Source organism: Panthera onca, chromosome E2 (assembly GCF_046562875.1).
Source record: "Panthera onca isolate mPanOnc1 chromosome E2, mPanOnc1 haplotype 2, whole genome shotgun sequence".
Lineage (NCBI taxonomy): Eukaryota > Metazoa > Chordata > Mammalia > Carnivora > Felidae > Panthera > Panthera onca.
Window position 1 is genome coordinate 20406452 of NC_138353.1, and position 24273 is coordinate 20430724.

A 24273-nucleotide genomic window follows, 5' to 3' on the forward strand; every position below is an offset into this window, starting at 1 on the left:
TGAAACTTGAGCTTTTGATGGTTAGAGAGTTTCTTTCTTTCCATCGACCATGAAAAGATGACACACACTGAAGAGGCTACTCTTTCTTGTCACCACATCAGGCTCTGAATCTGCATTACCTTTTTCTCTCCCAACTATTCTGACTCTCCCATTTGGCATGATTAGAGATCAGTGATTCCAATTTATAAAGACACTGAGGCTGCAAGAAGTTAAACCACTTGCCGAAATTTAAAGAGCTAGTTATTTTCATACTTGATAAAAGCAGCTTGGTTTTGCAACTCAGGATTCTTTCCTTACTAAGCTGCCCCTCCTTAAATTTTCATACTTACAATGACCACCACTAACATTGACACAGTTTCAATGACAAAAGTTTAGAACCAAATAAGACATAAATTAACTGTTATTCTTTGGTTTTGTGTGTGTGTGCGCACGTGCACACGTCAAAACTGTGTCAAAACTGTATCTTTTATTCTGTTTTCTAGTTTAAAAGAAAACAGAAAAAGAAACACGTGTTCTTTACAGAAAAATTAAAAAGATTTAAAGGACAAAAGGAATTTAAGAACATCAATCACACAGCTGATTGCTAATACTTGGATGTATATCTTTCCAGGAACTTTTCTCACTTTCCCTATATGTGTTTTACTTTTAAAAACAAGACAGGGAAAATAAAGGTTATGTAATACTCTGTTGCACTAATATACCATATTTATTTAACAATATTCTATTGCCATTGACTTAGACTGTTTCCAGCTAGGGTTTTCTTATTATGGCACAACTTAAATGGACATGGTTGATTATTTCCTAAGGATAAATCTCTAGAAGTGAAAGTGTCAGTGAAAGGGAAAGCACATTTTTAGGCTTTTCTGTGAAATTACACTACAGAAAATTTTATGTATTTGTTTTCAAAATAGCTCAACGTATTTATTTTTTATATGAAAATGTACAGAGTTCTTTTGAAAAGTACTTGCTGGAAAGGGAGGAAACGTGGTATTACGTACAAAGAGAGAAAGGCAGACCAGCTGGCCTAGGAATGCGGCCCAGGAGGAACAGAGGCACCAGGCACCCCTTCCCCGGAGCCTACAGGTCACCATGACCAAAGTACACAGGTTACAAAACAGGAAAAGCAAATATAAACAGACTCACTTCACTTGTACACGAGGCTTTTTGAGGCACGTGGAGCTCTACAACCATGACTTAGTATCACGTACACGTACTTTCCACACACAAACACTGCTTTACCTTTGCTCCACCGACTTGCTTTCCCTCCTGTATTTTACCTTCATAACCTGCCCCCTCACACTCCATCCAAATTCTACTCTTCTCATTTGTGGCCTGGCCCTAGCCTCCCATTTCTGTGGAAACTTTCTGGCCTGAAAAGAACCTTCTTCTAGACTTCAGCACTCCCTATTACTACAAATTAACATTGCAGACATACAGACAGCTAGTTGGTCTAGCTGTCTCTGTATCTCCCAGGCTGTAGCAACACCCTTGCGGATGGGACAATGTCTTACGTGGGTGGTGACGCCCAGTCGTGCCTATCCTGTCCTAGCTGCCAAGGACAATGTCCACTTGCTGACTGGCTTTAATGTTTCCTAATTCAGATTCAGTCAGTCTCTAAAGACCGCTGCGTCTCTCTGGACATGGAATAAATGAACACGACTCTTCTGTATTCAACTCTACTGCTGCCTTAGACTTGGAGAGAATATTTTATTACACTGGGAGAATACTTAGTTACTGTTACTTTACTAATGATGAACAAATTTTAAAACATACACAATACATTAAAGCACATTTCTGCACGTGAAAAACACCTTGCAATGAAATAATAGCGGCGCATACCCGCCGTCACACATGGTGAGACAAACAACGGCTTCCTTAAAATTGCTGTTTCCTATGTGACCTCTGGCCAGGCAGCAGGGATTCCCACGCTTGTTAAACGTGACTATGAAAATTTTACGAAGTACCACAGAAAGGTGTTGCCTACCCACTGATTTCCTTGGGGGGAAAAGGCAGTATATCATAAGACATTTTATAAGAGCTAGCTTCTATTTTAAAATTTAAGTCATCTCTACAAAGGACAATTGATCGAGACAGAATAAAAGTTAAGCTGGTCAAACAAGGCTGCACAGATTACTCAACTTCAGTTGGCACAGCAGATTTATACTGTAGTGAAGAAGCAGCTTCAAGTTCACTGCTAAGCATGTGCACCTCTGGAGCTCGCACTATGACCTACGGCGCTAAATGACGACTGTCCCCACCGAGAGGAGAAAGCGCGGCTCACCTTCGCTGCCGGCAGCATGTCCAGGGAGTCCAGTGTGAACAGCACTAATGCTTGCATCAGCATCATAAACTGATTAAATTGCCATGTCAGACTAAAGAGAAAAGTTGATACGAAAATGGCAAGAAGTGTCAGCCTCTGTAAAAAGAAAACCTGAGTATAATTTACATGTCTCTAGGAAGAAAAAGCCTTGCAGATAACTTTTCTCAAAAGCAGCCAATGTCTATGTAAACCAAATAGAAAAACCATAAACTGTTGCTCTGAAAACCCTTGCACTTGTTATTTGAGCTCTAACTGTCCTAAAGTGACACTGTGCACGGAAACATTCACATAAGGAACGTGTACACTGTGCACGGAAACATCCACGCAAGGAACGTATACACTGTGCATAGAAACATCCACGTAAGGAACGTGTCCACTGTGCACGGAAATAGTTACATAAGGAACGTGTACACTGTGCACGGAAACATCCACATAAGGAATATGTACACTGTGCATAGAAACATTCATATAAGGAACGTGTACACTGTGCACGGAAACATCCACGCAAGGAACGTGTATACTGTGCACGGAAATAGTTACATAAGGAATGTGTACACTGTGCACGGAAACATCCACGTAAGGAACGTGTACACTGTGCACGGAAAGAGTTACATAAGGAACGTGTACACTGTGCACGGAAAGAGTTACATAAGGAACGTGTACACTGTGCATGGAAATATCCACATAAGGAATATGTACACTGTGCATAGAAACATTCACATAAGGAACGTGTACACTGTGCATGGAAACATCCACGCAAGGAACGTGTACACTGTGCACAGAAATAGTTACATAAGGAACGTGTACACTGTGCACGGAAACATCCACGTAAGGAATGTGTACACTGTGCACAGAAACATCCACGTAAGGAACGTGTACACTGTGCACGGAAATATCCACATAAGGAATATGTACACTGTGCACAGAAACATTCATATAAGGAACGTGTACACTGTGCATAGAAACATCCACGTAAGGAACGTGTACACTGTGCACGGAAATAGTTACATAAAGAACGTGTACATTGTGCATGGAAATATCCACATAAGGAATGTGTACACTGTGCATAGAAACATCCACGTAAGGAATGTGTACACTGTGCATAGAAACATCCACATAGGGAACGTGTACCCCACAGTCTTATGGAGGCGCTAATGCTCCAACTCACATCTCAAGAGCACCGGCTTCAGGACTCTGACAGTTTCGCAGACATTGTGTGTGGGTTTGCTGCAGCTATTTAAGGGCAGATTATGTAGAGTACATTTTTAACATCAAAAAGGAAAACATTTTCTTTGCAAAGTAGGAGAGGGCTCAGGAAGAGGAAACTTCGTTTAACTCAAGTTAAAAACTGGTCACGCAATAAGAACTATTCCCGTGCAGTGTGACACTATGCATGTCACATCTTTCGAAGTTTCTGAGACAAAACTGGAGAATTAAAAATATATATAAAGTATTATAAAAACTTACCTCAGAAAGAGGCCGTAAGTTTGGTCTCAGGAAATATGTAATTGCCGCTATCTGAATTGCAAAGAATGGCAGAGCCCAATTCTCTCTCAAGGGGATGGTAAACTCAACTCTCGTAGTATCTATCCTGCACAGAGAAAACACAAATGGCCAAAGGAATCATTTTTACTATAATTAGCTGAAAGGTTTCCTAAAGGGAAAGATATAGGACATTAACTATACTTAGATTCTGGTTGTCAGTTCTCGACAGTAATGATATGTCCTCATCATTATCATCCCTGTAATACCAAGTTGCACTGGGAAAATGCAAGGAACCTGTCCCCAGGTATGCAGCTAGCTAAGTGGTGGAACTGGGGTCCAATCCACGGTGGTGATTCCAAACCCCATGCCTAACTGCCTCGCACGTTTATTTCCTTCCAACTTCATTAGTGCAAACTGGCATTGTTTTGCATTCTCCCTCTCCGTGTTTCTCTAGTGCTTAAATCTGAATCTTAAATTTGTCACTGGTAATAATTTTTGAAAGAGCCTCTTGTCCCTCTGGAACGGAAACCGCCAGAGGGCAAGTACAGTTGAGCTTTCACTTTTGGTTACCCAGTACCAAAAGCATCTCCACACATACTGGGCACTCAATACATGTCTTTTATTTACTTTAAGAGAACAACAAACTTGCCTTTCATTTACTCGTAGCAGGAATAATATGTTAAAATGTTAAGAGGCGGTATACTCTTGGGTGTTTCATACCCTGCATTTGAATTCTGACCGAGACTTAGCTGGGTGTATGTGTGTATGACTTTATCAGTATATAAATATGCACATCTTAACTTTGTAAGTAATATGTGTGTTTGTGTGTGTGTGTGTGTGTGTGTGTGTGTGTGTGTGTGTAAGCTTAACCTTTTAAGCTTTAATTTTCTCATCTCTAAAATGTTAATAGTATCTACCCTATAGGGTTGTTAAAAGAATATAAATAAAGCATTTTGTAAAGTGGTTGGCATACAGTAAGCACTCAATAAGGTTATATTAAAAAGTAATTTGCTTAGGATTATAAAGTAAATCAATATTAGAACTTGTGCTTTTAACGCTCGTACTGAGCATTGGTGTTGCTACTGTAGATCAGGAAATTAATCAATACATCTTGACTATGTTTTTTAAAAAGTGCTATTTAGTGTTCTTGTATTTAGAATGATAGATATTAACTACGTAACATAAGAACTTCCTGCATCTGAACAGTCCTTTATGCTTTGTTAATTATGAGCGACACACAGCCCTATTAAGGTTAACAGTAAAGATATCATTAAACGTCTTTAAGAGATGAGATATGTGGCCGGAGAAATATTGATCACACATCAAACTGTAATAGGACTGGAATTATCATGGTGATTCTCCTGACCTATAATTCAACGTTCTGTTTCTCAGCTGGAAATATACATAAGAAGAACTTTCTACCTTGCTAAAGAAGACAAGTACACAGCACTACGTAAACCAAAGAGAAAATACTCCTACGTAAACAAATGTGCCAGAACAACTTCCTTTGAACTGGAAATGAGGTAACTGTGTTTTAACTTACGTCTTCAAAAGGGAGATGGGAAAACGGATTCCAACTCACCTATTCGTGACATACCAGAAAGCTGCCAGCAGTCCTGACAGCCACGTGCCACTAAGGAGCCAGCTGGTTATGTAAAGGGCTGTGACATAGATCGCCTGCAGTCCAAACAAGGTGTAAATATAAAAATAAACTGGCTCTAAATATTTCTGAAGAAAGGAACAAGAAAAAATATTTGTTACGGAAGCCCTAATCCTTTTCACTGTCACTTAAAAAATATGATACTAGAGGGGTGCCTGGCTGGCTCAGTCAACAGAGCAATGCGACTCTTTTTTTTTTAATTTATTTTTTTGATGTTTATTTATTTATTTATTTGAGAGAAGAGAGAAAGAGAGAGAGAGAGAGAGAGAGAGAGAGAGAGAGAGAGAAAATATCCCAAGCAGGCTCTGTGATGTCAGCATTGGAGCCTGACGTGGGGCTCAATCTCATGAACCGTGAGATCATGACCTGAGCCAAAAGCAAGAGCTGGCCACTTAACCGACTGAGCCGCCCAGATGCCCCAGAGCATGTTGACTCTTAATCTCAGGGTCACAAATTTAAGCCCTAAATTGGACGTGGAGCCTACTTAAAAAAAAAATTGGAAAAATATATGACACTGGAAATGTAATATTTGGAATCTTGCTGTTAATTACAAGCAATAAACATACATCATCAGTCCTTTTTGTGCAAAAGTGTGTTGGCAGGCAGACTTTCTTCCCCCCAGCAGAGTAGAAGAGGGAAAGGAGCCCTTGAGGGCTCTGGCTTCATTCTTTTTTTTTTTTTTTTTTTAACGTTTATTTATTTTTGAGACAGAGAGAGATAGAGCATGAGCAGGGGAGGGTCAGAGAGAGAGGGAGACACACAATCCGAAACGGGCTCTAGGCTCTGAGCTTTCAGCACAGAGCCCGACACGGGGCTTGAACTCATGGACCGTGAGATCATGACCTGAGCCGAAGTCGGCCACTTAACCGACTGAGCCACCCAGGCGCCCCTCTGGCTTCTTTCTTTAGACAAACTGTACGTCTACCTTTGCCCAGGATTGCCTTATTCACACGAAGCGGTCATTGTGATTTGCTAATTTCCAGTTTTTAAATTTCAAGGATAACTGAGGAGTGACTGATTACATGTTTCTAAATGAAAATATGTACCAGTCTCTAGACTGCACACATATATGATAAGCCAGGAAGTATCTATGTAAAAAATACCTTATAAAAACAAGTAAAAAGCAAAGTTCACAACATATCTGGAGAACATTGGGATACTGCTGCTTTTTTACCAAGCCAGCTGAAGATCAGAATAACATATGTGAATGTTTCAACTTAAGATAGCAGATTTTGACTTTCATGTGATATTAACAATTCAGTGTCACAGAACATAACATACCTGTATGGGTAGAACTCTATATAAAATACTGAGAAAAACTTCTTGGTAAATATTCATTCGTTGAAGAAGGTTAATTGTCCTCATAGACTCAGTTTTGTTATCATATATTAAGCCATGAAAACCTAAGGTTGATATTTGAAAGATCAGGAAAAAATAATTATAAATTATTCATTCATTTAAAACCATCCATAGATTCTTTAGTGTGTGCCAGAGAACGTGCTAGGCATTGGGGATATAATAGTAAGCAAAAAACACAGTCCCACCCTCAAAGAGCTTACTGTATATTAGATGGATGTTTACGTGTTTACACAAACATAGATAAATTATAATTCTCGTGCATACAATGAAAAAGAAAAGCTCCTATGTTCTTTTATAATAATGTAGGCAAGAGGATTTTATATCCCTGCTCTGTCCTCCTGCCATGAGGCCTACAATACCTCTTTTGGGGGTGTAAGTAGCCTCCCCCGCTTCCCTGGGATAGGTTTGGCCATTTGACTTGCTCTGACCAATGGCATGTGAGAGGATGTGACATCTTTTAATAAAAGATGATGCATGTTTCCACCAGCAGTGTGGCTATTTCCCTCTGTCATGACAACAGCGGGTTCCAAACGGGGGCTGGATAATAAAAGCAAGAGATAAACCTGTTGTTGCAGAATTCTATGGCTATATCGAGGTCATATACCACTGCAACCAAGCTGAGTAATTAATAGAAGGCATGAAGAGATAGTTCATAGAAGAAAATATGCATATAGTCCTTACACATATGAAAAGACGCTCAACCTTGCTCCTACTGTAAGTGCAAATTAACACTACACTGAGATACCATTTCTCACCTATCAGCTTGGAAAAAAAATTCAGTCTGACAACAGGGGCACCTGGGTGGCTCAGTCGTTTTAAGCGTCTGACTCTTGATCTCGGCTCAGGTCCTGATCTCATGATTCGTGAGATAGAGCCCTGCACTGGGTCCTGTTTGGGATTCTCTCTCTCCGGCTCTCTCTCCCCCTCCCCGGCATGCTCTTTCTCAAAAAAAAAACTTAAAAAAAGAAGTCTGACGACATACTCAGTGTGGTTCTAAGGAAGTAAGGTCTCTCATACACTACAGTCGGGAAAACAATTTTAGCACCACCAAGCAAAATTACATGTACATTTACCTTTTGATCTGGCCTAGCAATCAGTCCTAAAGACAGACTGGCAAAAACACAAAAGAATACAGGCCTCAGATCATTCCTGCAGTGCCCTCTTTAAAAGCAAAAGATCAGAAGCAACCAGATGTCCATCAGCAGGAGGTGTTCTGGACTGAACTGTATCCCTCCAAATTTCTGTATTAAGGCCCAAACCCAATGCGTATTTGGATAGGGTCTATAAGGAGGTAATGAGGGTTAAGAGACATCATAAAGATAGGGCCATAATATGATAGGACTGGTGTCCTCAGAAGAGGAACAGACAAGAGAGAGCTCTTTTGCTTTCTCTGTGCACACATACAGGGGAAAGGCCAAGTGAGGACACGGCAAGAAGGTGGCCATCTACAAGCCAGGAAGAGAGGCTTTACCAGAAACCAACCCTGGCAGTACCTTGATCTTGGACTTCAGCCTTCAGACCTGAGAGAAAATCAATTTGTGTTGTTTAAGCCACCTGGTCTGTTATGGCAGTCTTGCCAGACTAACAGAGGCGTGCTACAGACTGAGTGTCTGTGTCCCACCAGAACTCATAAGCTGAAGCCCTAACCCCTAACGTGACGGTATTTGGAGGTGTGGCCTTTGGGAGGTAATTAGGGTTAGACAAGGTCATGACAGTGGGGCCCTCGTGACGGGACTAGTGACCTTGTGGGAAGAGACACCAGAGCTGGCTCTCTGTCTTCCACGTGAGGGTGCAGCGACAGGTGGCTAGCTGCAAGCCAAGAAGAGACTCTTCACCAGAACCAGGATTGGAACTCTAACCTCAGACTTCCTGCTTCCAGAACTCTAGGAAGCTAAATTAGTTTTTTTAAGCCACCCAGTCCATGGTATTTTGTTATGGCAGCCTGAGCAGATGAAGACAAGAAAGCTACCTGAATAAACTATGGTTATCCACACAGAGTACTATGCAATTACAAAAAGAATTAGGAGTATCTTCATGTTATATTATAGCGTGATCAAGATTTTTGACAAATGAAAAAGCAAAAAAAGGAAAACAGTGTATACAGCAATAAAGGAGATATATGAATATATAAAGTATTTGTTTATATTAAAAATACTGAGACTAGGGGAAAAATACTGATAGTAGAAGAATAAAACAAAATCTAAAAAAAAATGGTTACTTAAAGAGTGTAGAAGGAAATAAGATGGAAGGGGCAGGGGGGGAAGGACACCTCCTTGAATGCTCCCTGTTTTACTGTTTGACTTTGGAACCATGTAAAATAAACTTTTTCTAGAAGTATAAAAAACCAAAATAAAATTTTTTTACAAAACAATCCTGGAAAAAACAAAAGAAATATAAAACAAACGTATTAAGTTTGTGGCTTGGCCACACAGAAAGAACTCTTTCCAATGACAGAGGAACGTGAAAAAAAAATTATATATATATATACACACATAGACATACACACGTAGTTGGTTTTATCTTAAGAACAAAAAGAACTACAAAGACAGCCTGAATTGTTTTCAGGTAATCATATTAGAAGCAACATAATTACTGCTGCACTGAAAGTATTGTGTGTGTGTGTGTGTGTGTATACACACTGCGTGTATATGCATAGTTGTACACAACAGCTAAATGATAATGTTAATATTGTAAGAAACCAAAATTTTCAACTTAAGGAGAAAGAGATACAAATATAAAATCAAAAAAAGTAAAAACCCTGTTATACTAACTCTGAACTGAAAATAACTATATTCCTATTTTCTTCTAGGAAAAAAAATTCACATCTCCTGCCTCTTCTCACTAAAAAGGACTGGAAACAAGGACCAATCTAGTAGTAAAAAGTATCCCTACCATCGATCCAAACTGTGGGCTCTAAATAGCCACTGAAGAGAACTGAGTTCCTTGGAGAAATGGTGGATCCTAGGTCAGGGTGGAGATACACGAGTGGATAAGAAATATCTTGTCATGCCAAAAAGCGAGGGAGTTTTCAACGACTCCTGGAATGTTGTCAAAAAGACAGCAGCCAATCTGAAGGGCATCCCGCTGACCAAAGATTGGACAATTTCAATAAGAAGAATAATGCAAAAGATCGAAACACATCAAAGATGTTAAAAACCCATGCTTTCTGATGATATATAAAAAGCAAAACCTTTAGCGGATGCAAGAGGGCAACTCATGCTAAAACACAGGGAAAGGAGCAATCCAACCTTTTCTTTAGGAACTGAAATTCTGAGTTACCAAACAGTTGATGAGAATTCATTGTTCTCTAGAGATGAATTCCATCTGATAATGATGGAAGGAATTATAGAATTCAAATATTACTGTCCTTATGAAGTTAACGACTTTAGGTAATGGTCACGAATGGTGCTAACCCATCAGAGGAAAGGCTAAATGAGAACTTAGTATTGGATCAGTCTAAACCCTAAAAGAGATGGTGCACATTATGTCCCCGATGCGGAAGTGGGCACCACGTGTTTGACAGAACCTGGACCTGAGCACGCCTGCAGACCCAACTACCAATTCATAGGAGATACAGGCAACAGAGAATCATGAAATGACACCACGGGGCTCCTGCAATATCCAGAAAGTGAAAAACTATCAGACAAATGAATCTGGGGTTTCAACAAAAAATTACAAGAAAAAAAGATGGAAAGAAACCTACAGATTAAAGGAAACAAGGAGACAGAGCAAATGACTGCAATGTGTGGACTTTATTTGGATCTCAAAAACTGTATTAAAAATCTGCAAGACAATCAGGAAAATGAGAACACTGACTGGGTATTTGATAGTAAGAAATTTCCCAATTGTTTAAGTGTGATAATGGTAACATGGTAATACTTATGAAAGGGGTTGCCACCCTTTAAAGAAATATACTGATATATTTACAAATGCGGAATATGACGTCTTGGGGTTTTTCCAAAATAATCCAGCCTGAAGATGGCGGGTAGAGAGGAGACAAGATTGGTCATGAGTTGGTAACTGTGGTAGCTGATAACAGACAGGTGGGAATCCATCAGAGGAGTCTCTCTACCCTTTTATATGTTTGAAATTTTCTAGAAGGAAGATCTTAACAAATGACTTAGACGAAATGAAACGGAGGAACCAATGAGTTTGTGGTGATAGAAAATACTCATATTTACCTTTAAGAGCAACTCTGAACTTTAACACTATTGGTATTTTGACAGTTGGGGCCTGATAATTCTTTGTTCTAGGGACATTGTAGGATGTTTAGCAATATCTGTCGCAGTTCCGTCCATTCCAGTAGCACGATCTCAATCTACCCCAGCTGTCACAACCAAAAATGTATCTGCATGTTTCAGATGTCTCCTAGGGACACAACTGACCCTCCATAAGAACCACCACTTTAGAGGATGCTAGAGAAGCAAATCACAACTTTGAGAACTCACTGACTCATTTTTGTCAGTAGTCACATTCTATTAAGTTGCAGTGAAAACTGAATTAGCAATACTGAGCCCTGTAGGAAATACAGGGTTATGTTCTTATGAGCCTCTGGTCATCAAGTGATCGACATATCACCTTGATTTACGTGTTTCTGTTTAAAGACGTCTTCTTTTAACGTATACTAGCAATTCATTAACATTGAACACATGGCCAACAGTATCTAACTCATAACTGAACAAAGCTTATCTGACAAACGTGTTTTCTCGGTGTGCCTTCTTCACAGCCTGCTTGCACTCAGGAACTCCAGACAGTGATTTAGCACTACGCTGGGGGCCGTTTTAAACCACAAAATCACCAACAAAAAGCACAAAAATGCAAAAAACAAGGCCCCAGGTGGACTGTGAACAGGACGCTGTAGTAGGAGAGCTGAACACAACAGCAGGGCTCCGCCTTGTTGGACCTCAGCTGGGAACGTGCCCGTCAGGTGATGAAAATTTTTGGCTGCTCTGCACAAGCCTGCGAATGACTGCAAAAGCACCACAAATACTGATTCTGGGGTCACAAATACGTGTTAGTGAGTGAGTATGGAAATATGGACTCTATGAATAACGAAGATCAACTGTATGGGGAAAGAAAATCAGCACTTAGCCTGCCTTTTTGTATAAACCGTACCTCAGGGTCACCAAATAGTTGATGAGGAAGAGGTTTCTTAAGTGACAGAGTTCCAGCTAACAAATACAAGAGGAATGCAGAATGTCACTTTTGTTAACTACTGAAATGTGGGTATAGGCAGTGAGCATCAGTGGCTGCTAAAACCACTCAGTGAAAGGCTGATGGGTAATTAGCCTTATTGCATAGGAACCAACTGGTTATATTTATGGCACAAAAAGAAAGATAACATTTCATGTCTCCCACTGTAATAAAATTAGGAGAAGTACAAAATATCACCTGTGAAGAATTCTTGCCAAAAATGTATCTGAATCCAAGTAAAACCTAGCAAATGTCTCTGTCATTTGGAGCATATCAAACATAGATTAAGCAGGAGAGATCCTTTTTGGGGTCCTATTAGATGGAGTAAAGGTAACGGGTACAGGCTCTGAACCACTTACAAACAGTGAAAATGTGGGAAAATGGCAACTGCAAGGTAAGGGACTGAATGGGAACATTGGGGACAAGGACAACTGTAATTTTTGTTTGTATTACCAAAACGCTTCCTGTTTTTAGACACTACTCCTTCACCTGCGAAGACTTTTTCCAAAATGATCAGGAGAAAAACCAGCAGCAAAACCAGGAAATCAGAAACAGATGAATTCTGAGATGGAGTAGAGCTGAGGAGAGGAGAGTTACATTAAGTATCATATAACTGCTTCCAGAGCCAAACACTGATGATGTTGGCAGGGAAAAACTACACAAGTTCACAGAAAAGCTACCCAAGTTCTAGAAAGCATTCTAAATGCTTTAGTGCAAAAGTATGTTTGGCGGAAATAGCGGAAGGGGTGAAGCAGATCCCACTAAAGTCATCAGCTATAATTACCTTGCATGAGGGTCGGAGCCTGCAGCATTTGCTTGTAGTAGGAGTAATACAGTCCACATTCTGTTCTGAATGAGATCTCTCGCTCCACTTCCTGAAATAAAGTGAGGTCTACTGGGTTTACATGACCTAGTTTGTTTTTTTAAATCTATTGTCACTGTAGAAACGGGATCCAGAACTACAACTTAAAAGGAAAACAAACACACAAAACCTCTCAAAATATAATCTTAAGAAATTTTGGCAAACAAGAACAATAGAAGGCTGATGATTGTTGAAGCTGGGTATGTATTACAGGAGTTTATTATACAATTCTCTCTGCCTTTGTGGATGTTTAAATTTTCCACAACAAACCATTAAAAATTTTTTTTTAACATTTATTTATTTTTCAGAGACAGAGCACAAGTGGCGGAGGGGCAGAGAGAGAGGGAGACTCAGAATCTGAAGCAGGCTCCAGGCTCTGAGCTGTTAGCACAGAGCCCCACGCGGGGCTTGAACTCACAAACCGTGAGACCACCACCTGAGCTGAAGTCAGATGCTTAACCGACGGAGCCACCCAGGCACCCCCATAGCAAACCATTTTAAAACATGGAGACAACAGATTCCATCTGCATTGATGTTTCAGAGTTAAGGTTTTTCTTTTATTTCACACAAATTAAAACTTAAAAAAAACAGAACAAAACCATACCACCAATTCTTATGTAATATTAGAATCAAAATAGGGACAGTATAAAAAAATCTCCCAAGTGAAAAGAACTATAATTGCGTTACACACCTACCTAAAAGCTAACAGTATTACATAAGATTAATAATTTTCTTTTTATTCTAAGAACATAAGGTACTCTTAGTGAAATGAGGCAGACCTTTTACATGTGAATTTCAGTTTGACAAATATAACCTTGGTGGAAAGACACTCTTGTAGGGAAACAGATACAAGAAATATTCAGTTTTGTAAAACTGAAAATTTAAAGTGATACCTATTAGTCAATTTGGTTGTAAGGTGCCATCAAGAAATTTAAAATTTAAATTAACAAAATACGGAGGCAACTGGTAAGGAGGATGGGGAAGACATTGGACTAGTCATATTACTATTCTTAGATACTGTAGTTCATATATGTAAAAAACAGTGTACGTGAATGAAAATTATAACTTATGTCATTATAGATTCTCTTACACCAATGTTCAAAGAGCCAGGTCCTGGAATCTGGCACACACTGTCTGAAATGTATTTCCATCTATATGCTTCCTACCGCAACAGCTCCCTATTCCACAAACCCAATTTTATTGGGGGAGGATGATAAACACGAAACATGGTGTGTTCTAGAGGATAAGCTGCTTCTAATACATCTTTGTTTTCCCCTATCTCTAACTATTTTTCAAATCATAATAAACATCTCATGAAAAGAGCCACCCAAGCTATTTATCTTCAGACCTGAAATTATTTAATGTACTCCTTCTACCCTTTAAATATTTCTCCTATCCTTAAAAAATATACAAACTGATTCATGAATAAATGAATCAATTATCCGAGTATAAATGTTATCCGAGTATAAATGTCCAATTATTGACCTTCAGAAACAAACTTATGTTTTATCATTGTTAACCCTTCTTTAAAAAAACAAGAGGAGGGGCTCCTGGGTGGCTCAGTCGGTTGAGCGTCCGACTTCGGCTCAGGTCATGATCTGGCGGTAGTTCGAGCCCCACGTCAGGCTGTGTGCTGACAGCTCAGAGCCTGGAGCCTGCTTCGAATTCTGTGTCTCCCTCTCTTCCCACCCCTCCCCCCACTCATGCTGTCTCTCTCTCAAAAATAAATAAACATTAAAAAAAATAAAAAAATAAAAAACAAGAGGAGGGTGGAGTAGCAAACCTTATTTACTGGGCTTCCTTCTGTAGAAAACAAATTTATCTTGGGGAAATCAAACATGGAAAACAAGGACCAGGCGGGTTCTGAAATTCACTTTCATTGGCACCCTCGCTTTATAAAAAGGACAATATGTGATGGAGCTCTTTTAGCTTCTGCATTTGCCACTGATTTGTGTTGTTATCTTTCATAGCAGTAAAGGCGATTCTTAGCAGTCATGTTAATCTGTTCATCTTTAATTTTTGAGAAAAACTGCTCTATTGCTTTTCATAACATAAAACTAAACTGGTATCGCCTGTTTCTACAATGTTCACACTCCTACAAGGTCAAGTAGCCATAGAGGCTGTGAACTGATGTTAACTGAGCAAATGTTAGCTTTTGTTCATGCATATCAGGGAAAAAACCCACAAAGTTTAATTACATTCGGTTTCTTCTCTCCAGCTGCCTTTCAGTGTTCAAAGCACGGCTGTCTTCAATGGAATACTCTTAACGTCAAACCTACATCCCCAAATCAAACTGGAGAGCCAGATCAATCACTCACATGAAGGGGGCTTCATATCCAACATGGCTCAAGAATACAGGAAGAGTGACTTCATAAAGATGGAAAAACAGAAAAAACCCACCACTCCAGGTACAAAGGTAGAAAGCTTTTGTGCCCCACCCCTCTCTTTAATATACCCAGAAAGCGTAAGGAACACAGGGGGGCCTTATTAGTAAAAAAGCATTCACACATGATTAATTGGTAATCTTGGCACCAGCTGTATGGAACCAAATGCTATACTTCATGAGACAGACACTTGCAAGCTTTACATCTGCTTCATGCTAAGAGAACATCTGCTTTACTCATTCAAACACTTTTCCAGTTTTACAGCAATTTACACTTTGCCTGGTGGATTGTGCCAATGAAAATGTACACCAATACAAGTTACCCTCTAAAGAATGCAACATGAACAAATACTTCATATGTTCATTTCCATCAGTTGCACAGGGAACGTGATGTCGGGAGAATGAAAACATTTCTTCTGGAGATAATGACAGAAAGAAACAGACAAAAGCGGTGTTATTTTTAAGGAGCTGTACAACGAAAACCATTTAATAGTAGTTTATATAGTAATTTGACAAAAATACTAAAAGGAAAAAGCATTAAAACAATGACTGCTCACAGGGAGTGATTTGGGTCCCCTAGAAACACACAAAATGTAACAGCGCCTTTTAGGCAAATGACACCACATCTGCCAAAGGAAACCTCGCGTTAGTTTTTAAGACTCTTCATGTAAATAACTTTTGTTTACAAAAACCGTGTCCAAACTGAGTAGGCTGCTGGTGGTGGGGAAGCCACGGAAAGACTAACTTTACAAATGCAGTCTGTTTCAGGAGCAGGTAACAAATCATCTCACCAAGAAACAGTAGCTCATGATAAGACAGCTGTTCTTGAAGTTTCGTACTGGGAACCATGCCCTTAGCAGACATTCTTAAGGAATGTACTCTGTTCATTGTCTGGTGAGCCCCCTGTCCGTCTGTCAGAATGGAATGATCTTGCCCTAGGGCTGAGAGCTTCGTGTGGGGGCAGGCTGGGGACAGGCTGGGCTACTGCTGACAGCACACCCCCCGCACCCCCGGCACCCACCGGGCTCACACAGAAGCATCCACCACTCTTGGTACCCCTGGACTTACAACTTGGCTAGTTAACTCTACGTATTCTAGAGAGTCCTTGCTGAGTGAGAGTATTCAGTGGGAAGATATGCAAATTCCGTAACATCAAACGAATATGAGAATAACAGTGGACAACATTAGCATAAGAAAAGACTGAAAAAAACTGGTAAAAATTGAGTGACATGAGTGTTTTTTTAGCTAAATGAGAATTATTTTTCCTTATCACTGAACATTTCTTTGCTGGGGAAACAAAGGTATAAAACTTTAGTCCTCGACCCCAAGGGGTTTAGGTTTCAATGAGAAAGAATAATGCATTTTTGTAAAGAAAATGACTATTGAAGGAAAGGTATCAATTAGAAGGGATGAAGAGCCTTTGGCCTGCACTATTTTTTTAAAATGTTTATTTTAAGAGAGAAAGAGCGAGCACGCACACGAGGGAGAGAGTCAGAGAAAGAGGAAGGGAGAGAATCCCAAGCAGGCTCTGTGCTGTCAGCACAGAGCCTGATGTGGGGTTCCTTCCCACAAACAATGAGATCATGACCTGAGCTGAAATCAAGAGTCGAACGCCCAACTGACAGGGCCACCCAGGTGCCCCTGCCTGAACTATTAAACCAGCTCCCACTGGATTCTGGGTTTCTAAATGGTCTCTTTTTCCTCTATCTTCCTCATTCATTCATTCATTCATTCAACAAACAGCCACTGACCAAAAAGTGACAAGCGTTATCTTGCTGAGATTCAGCAGGGAACAAAGGAGATGCAAATCTTTGTCTTCATGGAATTTATAATCTAGAACAGAGGGAGAACAAATAAATGTGTAAAATATAAAAAGCAGAGTAGGGGGATGGCGAGGGGTCGGGTGTTGTGATCTTGCAGTTGGGTGGAGAAGGCCGCACCGATGAAGTGACTACTGAACAGAGATCTGAAGAGGCGGGGGGCAGTGAGCCATGTGGAGGAGAGCCTGTGGGTCGCACAGGACAGCTCATGTACACCTTGAAGAACAATGAGGAAGGCAGCGTGGTTTGAGGTGGAGGGAGCAAGGAAGGTCGGGGGCGGTATGGTAGAGTGGTGTGAAATAACATGGGGTTGGACACCCAGTCCTGCTAGCTAACTAGGACTCCAGGCTTGTACTCTGAGCTAGGTGTGTGAGTGGGGAGGTGAAGGAGGTCAGGAGTGTGGTTTCAGACCTGCTGAGCTGGACTGTGAAGGGCTCTGAGCTGCTGTAATAATCCCGGTGGGGATATGGGTTGTGAGAGGTGATCACATTCTACACATTGTTAAAGGCAAACGGACAGGGCACTTGAGAGAACCAGGACTGTTCAAGGGCAGGAGCCCCGAGCCACCGGAGGACGAAGCTGCAATGTACAGAGAGGAGGTATCAGGAGAAATCCCTGAGGGCAGGTACAGTCAGGCGTTTGATGCGGACTTGTTAAGCTCGAAATGCCTGTTGGACATCCCAGCTCAGGTGGTCAAGCAGGCGGCTGTATATACAAGTCTGGAGTTCAGGGGAAGGTATGAGCAGGGGACAGACATTCGGGGGCCATGAGCGTAGAGATGGTATTTAAAGCTATAGGTAAGATTGTTCTTAGAAATGACAAATGGACAGAAAAGTACAGAGCTGAGTCCTGGATTCTCTGCCAACAAGAGGTCAGAAGGCTGAAGGGTAGCCTGTGAAGGAGCCAAAGAACCACCCGGAGAGGGAGGAGTAAATCCAGGAGAACATGCGTCCTGGAGTCCAGGAAAAATGAGGACTGAGACATGACCACTAAACGGAACAGCAGGAACTTTTAGAGAGCAGTGCCATGGCTGCAGCCTGCCTGGGGTGGGCTCAAGATAGAGATTAAGAAGAGGGGAATAGAGACTGTGGGACTGCACACTTTCTGGGTGTGTTTGGGTGTTAAGGTGAGCAGAGCAACGGACAGTAGCTGAAAGAGAAGATGGGGACAGAAGAGCCTTCCCGACCCCAGGACGGGAGAAGGCAGGGGAGACTCAACTGCCAGAGGGATGTAACTTGGCCGAAGGCAGGGGAGCAGATGCCACCCACAGGGTGACAAGTCGGTGCACACGGGCACAGATCCAGGCAGACGTGGGGCTGAAGCACGTGGGAGGTCTCTTCAGCTTGCTTCTCCTTCCTCAGTCAACAGGGTTCCTGAAATGCTACCTCCAAACACGGCACCTTGACTCACTGAGTATCTTAAGCTGAAGGAATGTGACAAATGGCAGGTGCAGGAAGGCTCTCTGCCTCTCCCTGGTCCCCTGAAGCAGGTCCTAAGACTGTCTTGTGAAAGGTGCACTCCCTCTACCCGGAGGAAAAGAAATCCTTATCTCCGAAGGTGGAGGGGCATGGAGAGGAATCTGAACAAACAGGCTTTGCTAACTAAGTTCAGCCCCTTTTCTTCCTATGATATTTTCCCCGTTCTACTCTTTGTCAAATCTAGTATTAAAACGCTCAGGTTTAACCATTTCTTCACGTCTTCATTTCCTTATGAAGGTTCTAGTGTCACATAAAACTTGTCTTAAGTAAATTTGTACGCTTTTCTCTTGTTAATCTGTCTTTTGTCAGTTCACCTGACAGAACCCCAGCCAGAGGACGCAGGAGGGCAGTGGGTTCCCCTCCACAGTGAAACAGGAAGCAATGTAACCCTGGGGAAGTTCTGGGGGGAAAAGCAGGGAACAACAGGTTAGAACGGTCGTCTAGGAGAGCTGGGGGGTTAATGGACAAAGGAAGTGTAACAGGACTGCCAGGCAGCACTTTTAAAAACTGACAAATTTGGGGGCGCCTGGGTGGCTCAGTCGGTTGAGCATCTGACTTCAGCTCAGGTCATGATCTCACGGTCCATGAGTTCGAGCCCCACGTCAGGCTCTATGTGGACAGCTCAGAGCCCACAGCCTGCTTTGGATTCTGTCTCCCTCTCTCTCTGCCCCTTCCCTGCTCATGCTCTGTCTCTGTCTCAAGAATAAATAAAAGCATTAAAATTTTTTTTAAAAAAAATCTGACAAGTTTTAAAATAAAATATTTTGGTGTCTATATATTTAAATGTGTATTTAGTCCCTGCTACTGAGTTTTCTTATTGCTTGTAATAATTTTTCAGATTCTCTTGTGGTTTCCAGGTATATAATGACATGACCTACAAGTAATTTTACCTCCTCCTTCCCAATTTTTATACTTTTTACTTCTCCTGTTTATATTGCTGGTACCTCCAAAGCAATGTTAAACAATAGTACTAACAGACAGCTTTGGCTTGGGATACACCTCTAGCCACATGTGCCTACTTAAATTTAATTAAAACTAAAAATTCAGTTTCTCAGTTTTTGAACACAAATGGCTAACGGCTAGAGTATTAGTAATACAGCATGAAGAACTTTTCATCATCACAGAAAGTTCTGTTAGATAGCTAGCACTGTTCTAGTGTTTCCCTAATGGGGAAGGTCTTAGCATCTGGTCTGAAATGTATTCATGCTATATTAAAAAAAAAGGATGCATCTATTTTTTAAGTTTTACCGAGACAGAATTCACATACCATACCATTCACCCATTTAAAGTGTACAATTCAATGGCTTTTACTGTACTCACAAAGTTATACGTGCATCACTACAATCAATGTTAGACCATTTCATTACCCCTAAAAAGAATCACCACTCGGAGTCATCACCCTACAAATCCCCCATGCTTTGTAGCACTGGGCAACACTAATCTACTTTCTACCTCTTTAGGTTGGCTTCTCCGGGACAGTCCGTAAAATGAAATGATACAATATGTGGTCCTTTGGGCCTGATTTCATTCGTTCGGCATGTTTTCGAGGCTCCTCTAATGCTGCGGCATGTATCACTCATTGCAAAATCGCCAAATAATATTCCACTGTATGGATGTACCACATTTTACTTACCCATTCCTCCCTTAGTGGACACTGAGGTTGTTTCCTCTGGGCCATTATGAAAAACGCTGCTATGAGTATTCATGTACAAGTTTTTGTGTGGGTATGTTTTCCTTTTTCTTGGGTATTTCCTTAGGAATGGGACAGCTAAGATCATTTGAGAACTATGTTTCCCTGTTTGAGGGTTGCTAGACTGCTTACCAAAGTGGTTGCATTATTTTACATTCCAATCAGCACTGTAAAACATTCCAATTTCTCCACATCCTTGTCAACATTTGTTATTACATGTCTTCTTATTACAGCCCTGCCAGTGGATGTGAAGTGTTATCCCATTGTGGGTTTGAGTAGAACTTCCTGACAGGCTAATGATGTTGAGCATCTTTTTTGCATGTGCTTTTTTAGCCATTTGTATATCGTCTTTTGAAAAATGTCTATTCAAGTCCTTTTTTCATAAAAAAAAAATTGGGCTGTGTTTTTATTAGTGAATTGTTATAGTTCTCTCTATATTCCAGATTCAAATCCCTTATCAGGCATATGATCTGTAAATATTTTCTCCCTGAGTGGTGTCTTTTCGTTTTGATTGTATGCTTTGGGGCACAAAACTTTCTAATGCTGAAGAAGTCCAATGTAACTATTTTTCCTTTCCTTTAGTCACTTGTGCTTTTGGTGTATCTAGGATGGCTGAGCCCAACCCAAAGCCATGATGACTTATTCATGTTTTCTTTGCATTTTACTTTTTTAAATATAATTTACTGTCAAATTGGCCAACATACAGGGTGTACAGTGTGCTCTTAGAAGCTTCAGAGTTACATTTAGGTCTCTGACCCACTTTGAGTTCATCTGTGTGTGTGTGTACGAGGAAGGGGCCCAATTTCCTTATTTTACACATGAATATCCGTTTGTCCTCAGATCACTTGTTGCAAAGACTATTCTTTCTTCATTTAATTGTCTTGGCATCTTTGTTGAAAATCAATTGGTCATAAATGTAATGGTTTATTTCTGGACTCTCAATGCTATTTCATCTACCCTAATGCCAGTCCCACACTTTCTTGCTTATTGTTGTGAGTCTTCTAACTTTATTTTATTTTTTTTCAAAACTGCTTTGGCTATTCTGGGTCATTTCAGTTTCCATATAAATGTTAGGGTCAGCTTGTCAATTTCTGCAAAAAGATCCCATTTTGAGAGGGATCCGTCAAATCTGTACATCAACTTGGGGCGTATTGCTATCTTAACAATCTTGTCTTCCAATTCATGAACATGGTTTAAATTTTATACTTCTTTTGTTCAATTTATTCCTAAGTATCTTATTATCTTGTTGCTATTGTAAAAGAAACTCTTGTTAATTTAATTTTGGTTTGCTCATTGCTACTGTATAAAAATACAATTAGCTTTTGTGTATTGATCTTGTATCCTGCAACCTGGATAAACTCATTTATTAGTTCTAATAGTTTTTTTTTAGTGGGTTCTATATAGAAGATCATGTTTTCTACAGAGCCAGTTTTACTTCTTCCTTTCCAATTTGGAGGTCTTTTGTTTCATTTTCTTGCCCAATTTCCCTGATTAGGGCCTCTAGTATAGTGCTGAAAAGAAATGGCTAGAGCAGACATTCTTGTCTTGTTCCTATCTTAGGGGGAAAACTTTTGATTTATCACCATTAAATATGATGTTAGCTGTTGGATTTTTGGCAGACGCCCTTTCTGAAGCTAAAGATCCCTTCTATTTCTAGTCTGTTGAGTGTTTTTTATTATGAAGAGTTGGTGAGGGGTTCCTGGGTGGCTTAGTTGGTTGAGCATCTGACTTTGGCTCAGGTCATGATCTTGCGGTTCGTGGGTTCAAGCCCTGCACTGGGCTTTGAGCTGACAGTGTGGAGCCTGCTTCGGATTCTCTATCACCCTCTCTGTCTGTCCCTCCCCATCTCACTCTCTCTCTCTTTCAAAAATAAACATTAAAAAAAAAAAATGAAGAGTTGTTGAATTCTGTTAAATACTTTTTTAATGTCTTTTAAGATAATCACATGGTTTTTGTGTTTTATTCCATTGATGTCATGGGCTCATCTGGCCAATTCTTATTTTGTTACGTGTGTTACAAGAAAATGATACTATATTTTTTCCAAATACCATTTCTTGCATCTTTTGAAGTACTAACAGAACAAACAAGTGTATTACTAGATTTCTCAGCAATTGCCTTTAGTTTCCTGGTAGAAAAATGACTTTTTCATGGAGCGTTTTACTTTGGGTTTTTTTTTTTTTTTTTTTAATGTTTATTTATTTTTGAGACAGAGAGAGACAGAGCATGAATGGGGGAGGGGCAGAGAGAGAGGGAGACACAGGATCGGAAGCAGACTCCAGGCTCTGAGCCATCAGCCCAGAGCCCGACGCGGGGCTCGAACTCATAAACCATGAGATCGTGACCTGAGCTGAAGTTGGACGCTCAACCGACTGAGCCACCCAGGCGCCCCAGGAGCGTTTTACTTTGAACATGCAACCAGATTCATTCTCTTTATTAGTATTAATTAGAATATTTGGTTCAACATATATATATAAGTGGGATTAGTCCCTGAGCTTTGTTTTTTTATATTACTTACATTACATACAGTTGATTCTCATCATTCACACATTTCTGATTTGCAAACCTGCCTACTAACTAAAATCTGTAACAACAAGATTGACAAAAAGTACTTGCTGTGCTTTTGCAGTCATGTGCAGAGCGGTGACACTTTGAGTTGCCTCATGCGCACGGTTCCCAACTGTGCTCTGCCTCTTGCTCCAGCTGTCATACAGAAGTGATCTGAAGGTGACTGCGCTAAGGGGCAGTGCAGCACAGTGCCAGAAGCTCTGTGCCCAGGTGGACGGGGTTTCTATCCAACTCTGGTACCTGTTAGTGGGACGGCCTTAGGCAAGTCACTTAACAATTCTGAACCTCATTTTCTCTTTTATAAAATGAAGAAAACAGAATCTACCGGGAGTTCTTAGAATTTAAGACCTATGTGTGACACACATGCACGCGTACACGCATGCACACACACACACACACACACACACACACACACACGATTTCCCCAGGAGCAATGACTAGTATTCTCTAATTCGGTGTTCTCGGTGACTTTTAGAATATAACTGCTGGGAGTAAGAAAAATTGACTGTAGTTATATTCTGATCCTCAGTTTTGGTGTGTTATGCCTGACTCATAAAAATAATCTAGACGTTTTCTTTCTCTTTGGTGTTCTAGAATGGCTGAAATAGTACTGGAATATTTTGGTTCTTCAACAAGAGTTTGGTAAAATTCCTCCATAAAATCAACAGGGTCTGCTGTTTTGGGGAGTGCAGGATGGGTAGTTCTTTATTAAGTCTTCTCTATCACATCTGCAGAAATAATTATATTTTCTGGGGCTAGTTTTGCCAATTTATATCCTAGAAAAGCATCCATTTCACCCATTCATCTAATTTGCACGGAATCAAACAGAACAGACCACGTGGCTCCTTTCTATTTCTTGGTCTCCATAGTTATTTCTCTGCTCCCACATTTCATCATCTCTGCAATTATTTCTGGTATTTATTTTGGGTATTTGTACTCCCTACCCTATCTTCATCCTTCTTATTTTTTACTCCCCAAATAATCACTCATTTATTAATTATTTTCCTACTTTCTAACTCATCAATTTCTTACTTTATTTTTATCCTTCCTTCTGTTGCTAGATTTTGTTTACTTTCCAACTACGTAAGTGCAATAATGAATTCATTTGTTTACTCATTCTTATTTCATAATACAATATTTAAAGCTACAAATTCTTCTGAATACTGCTTTAGCTGTATTCCATAATCCAGAAACATGGTTTTCATCATTTTCTAGATTTTGTTTATAATTTCTATAAGTTCAGTTTTTTTTTTTTTTAACGTTTATTTATTTTTGAGACAGAGAGAGACAGAGCATGAATGGGGGAGGGTCAGAGAGAGGGAGACACAGAATTGAAACAGGCTCCGGGCTCTGAGCTGTCAGCACAGGGGCCCGATGCGGGGCTCGAACTCACGGACCGCGAGATCGTGACCTGAGCCGAAGTCGGCGCTCAACCGACTGAGCCACCCAGGCGCCCCA

General features: G+C 40.5%; 1 protein-coding gene across 5 annotated transcripts in view; it reads right to left on the minus strand.

The window, feature by feature from the left end:
• DPY19L3 (dpy-19 like C-mannosyltransferase 3) overlaps positions 1-24273 on the minus strand; it is a 77374-nt gene that overhangs the window by 36655 nt on the left and 16446 nt on the right. For 3 of the 5 annotated variants that reach the window (XM_060650883.3, XM_060650882.3, XM_060650881.3), the window contains exons 4-8: positions 12802-12892; positions 6747-6868; positions 5388-5533; positions 3788-3911; positions 2282-2416 (exon numbers count right to left, since the gene is read on the minus strand). In XM_060650883.3, the coding sequence (XP_060506866.1) occupies positions 2282-2416; positions 3788-3911; positions 5388-5533; positions 6747-6868; positions 12802-12892 (618 nt within the window). Of the gene's footprint in view, positions 1-2281; positions 2417-3787; positions 3912-5387; positions 5534-6746; positions 6869-12506; positions 12596-12801; positions 12893-24273 lie in introns of all 5 variants that reach the window. The other 2 variants (XM_060650884.3, XM_060650885.3) reach the window with 2 other exon arrangements.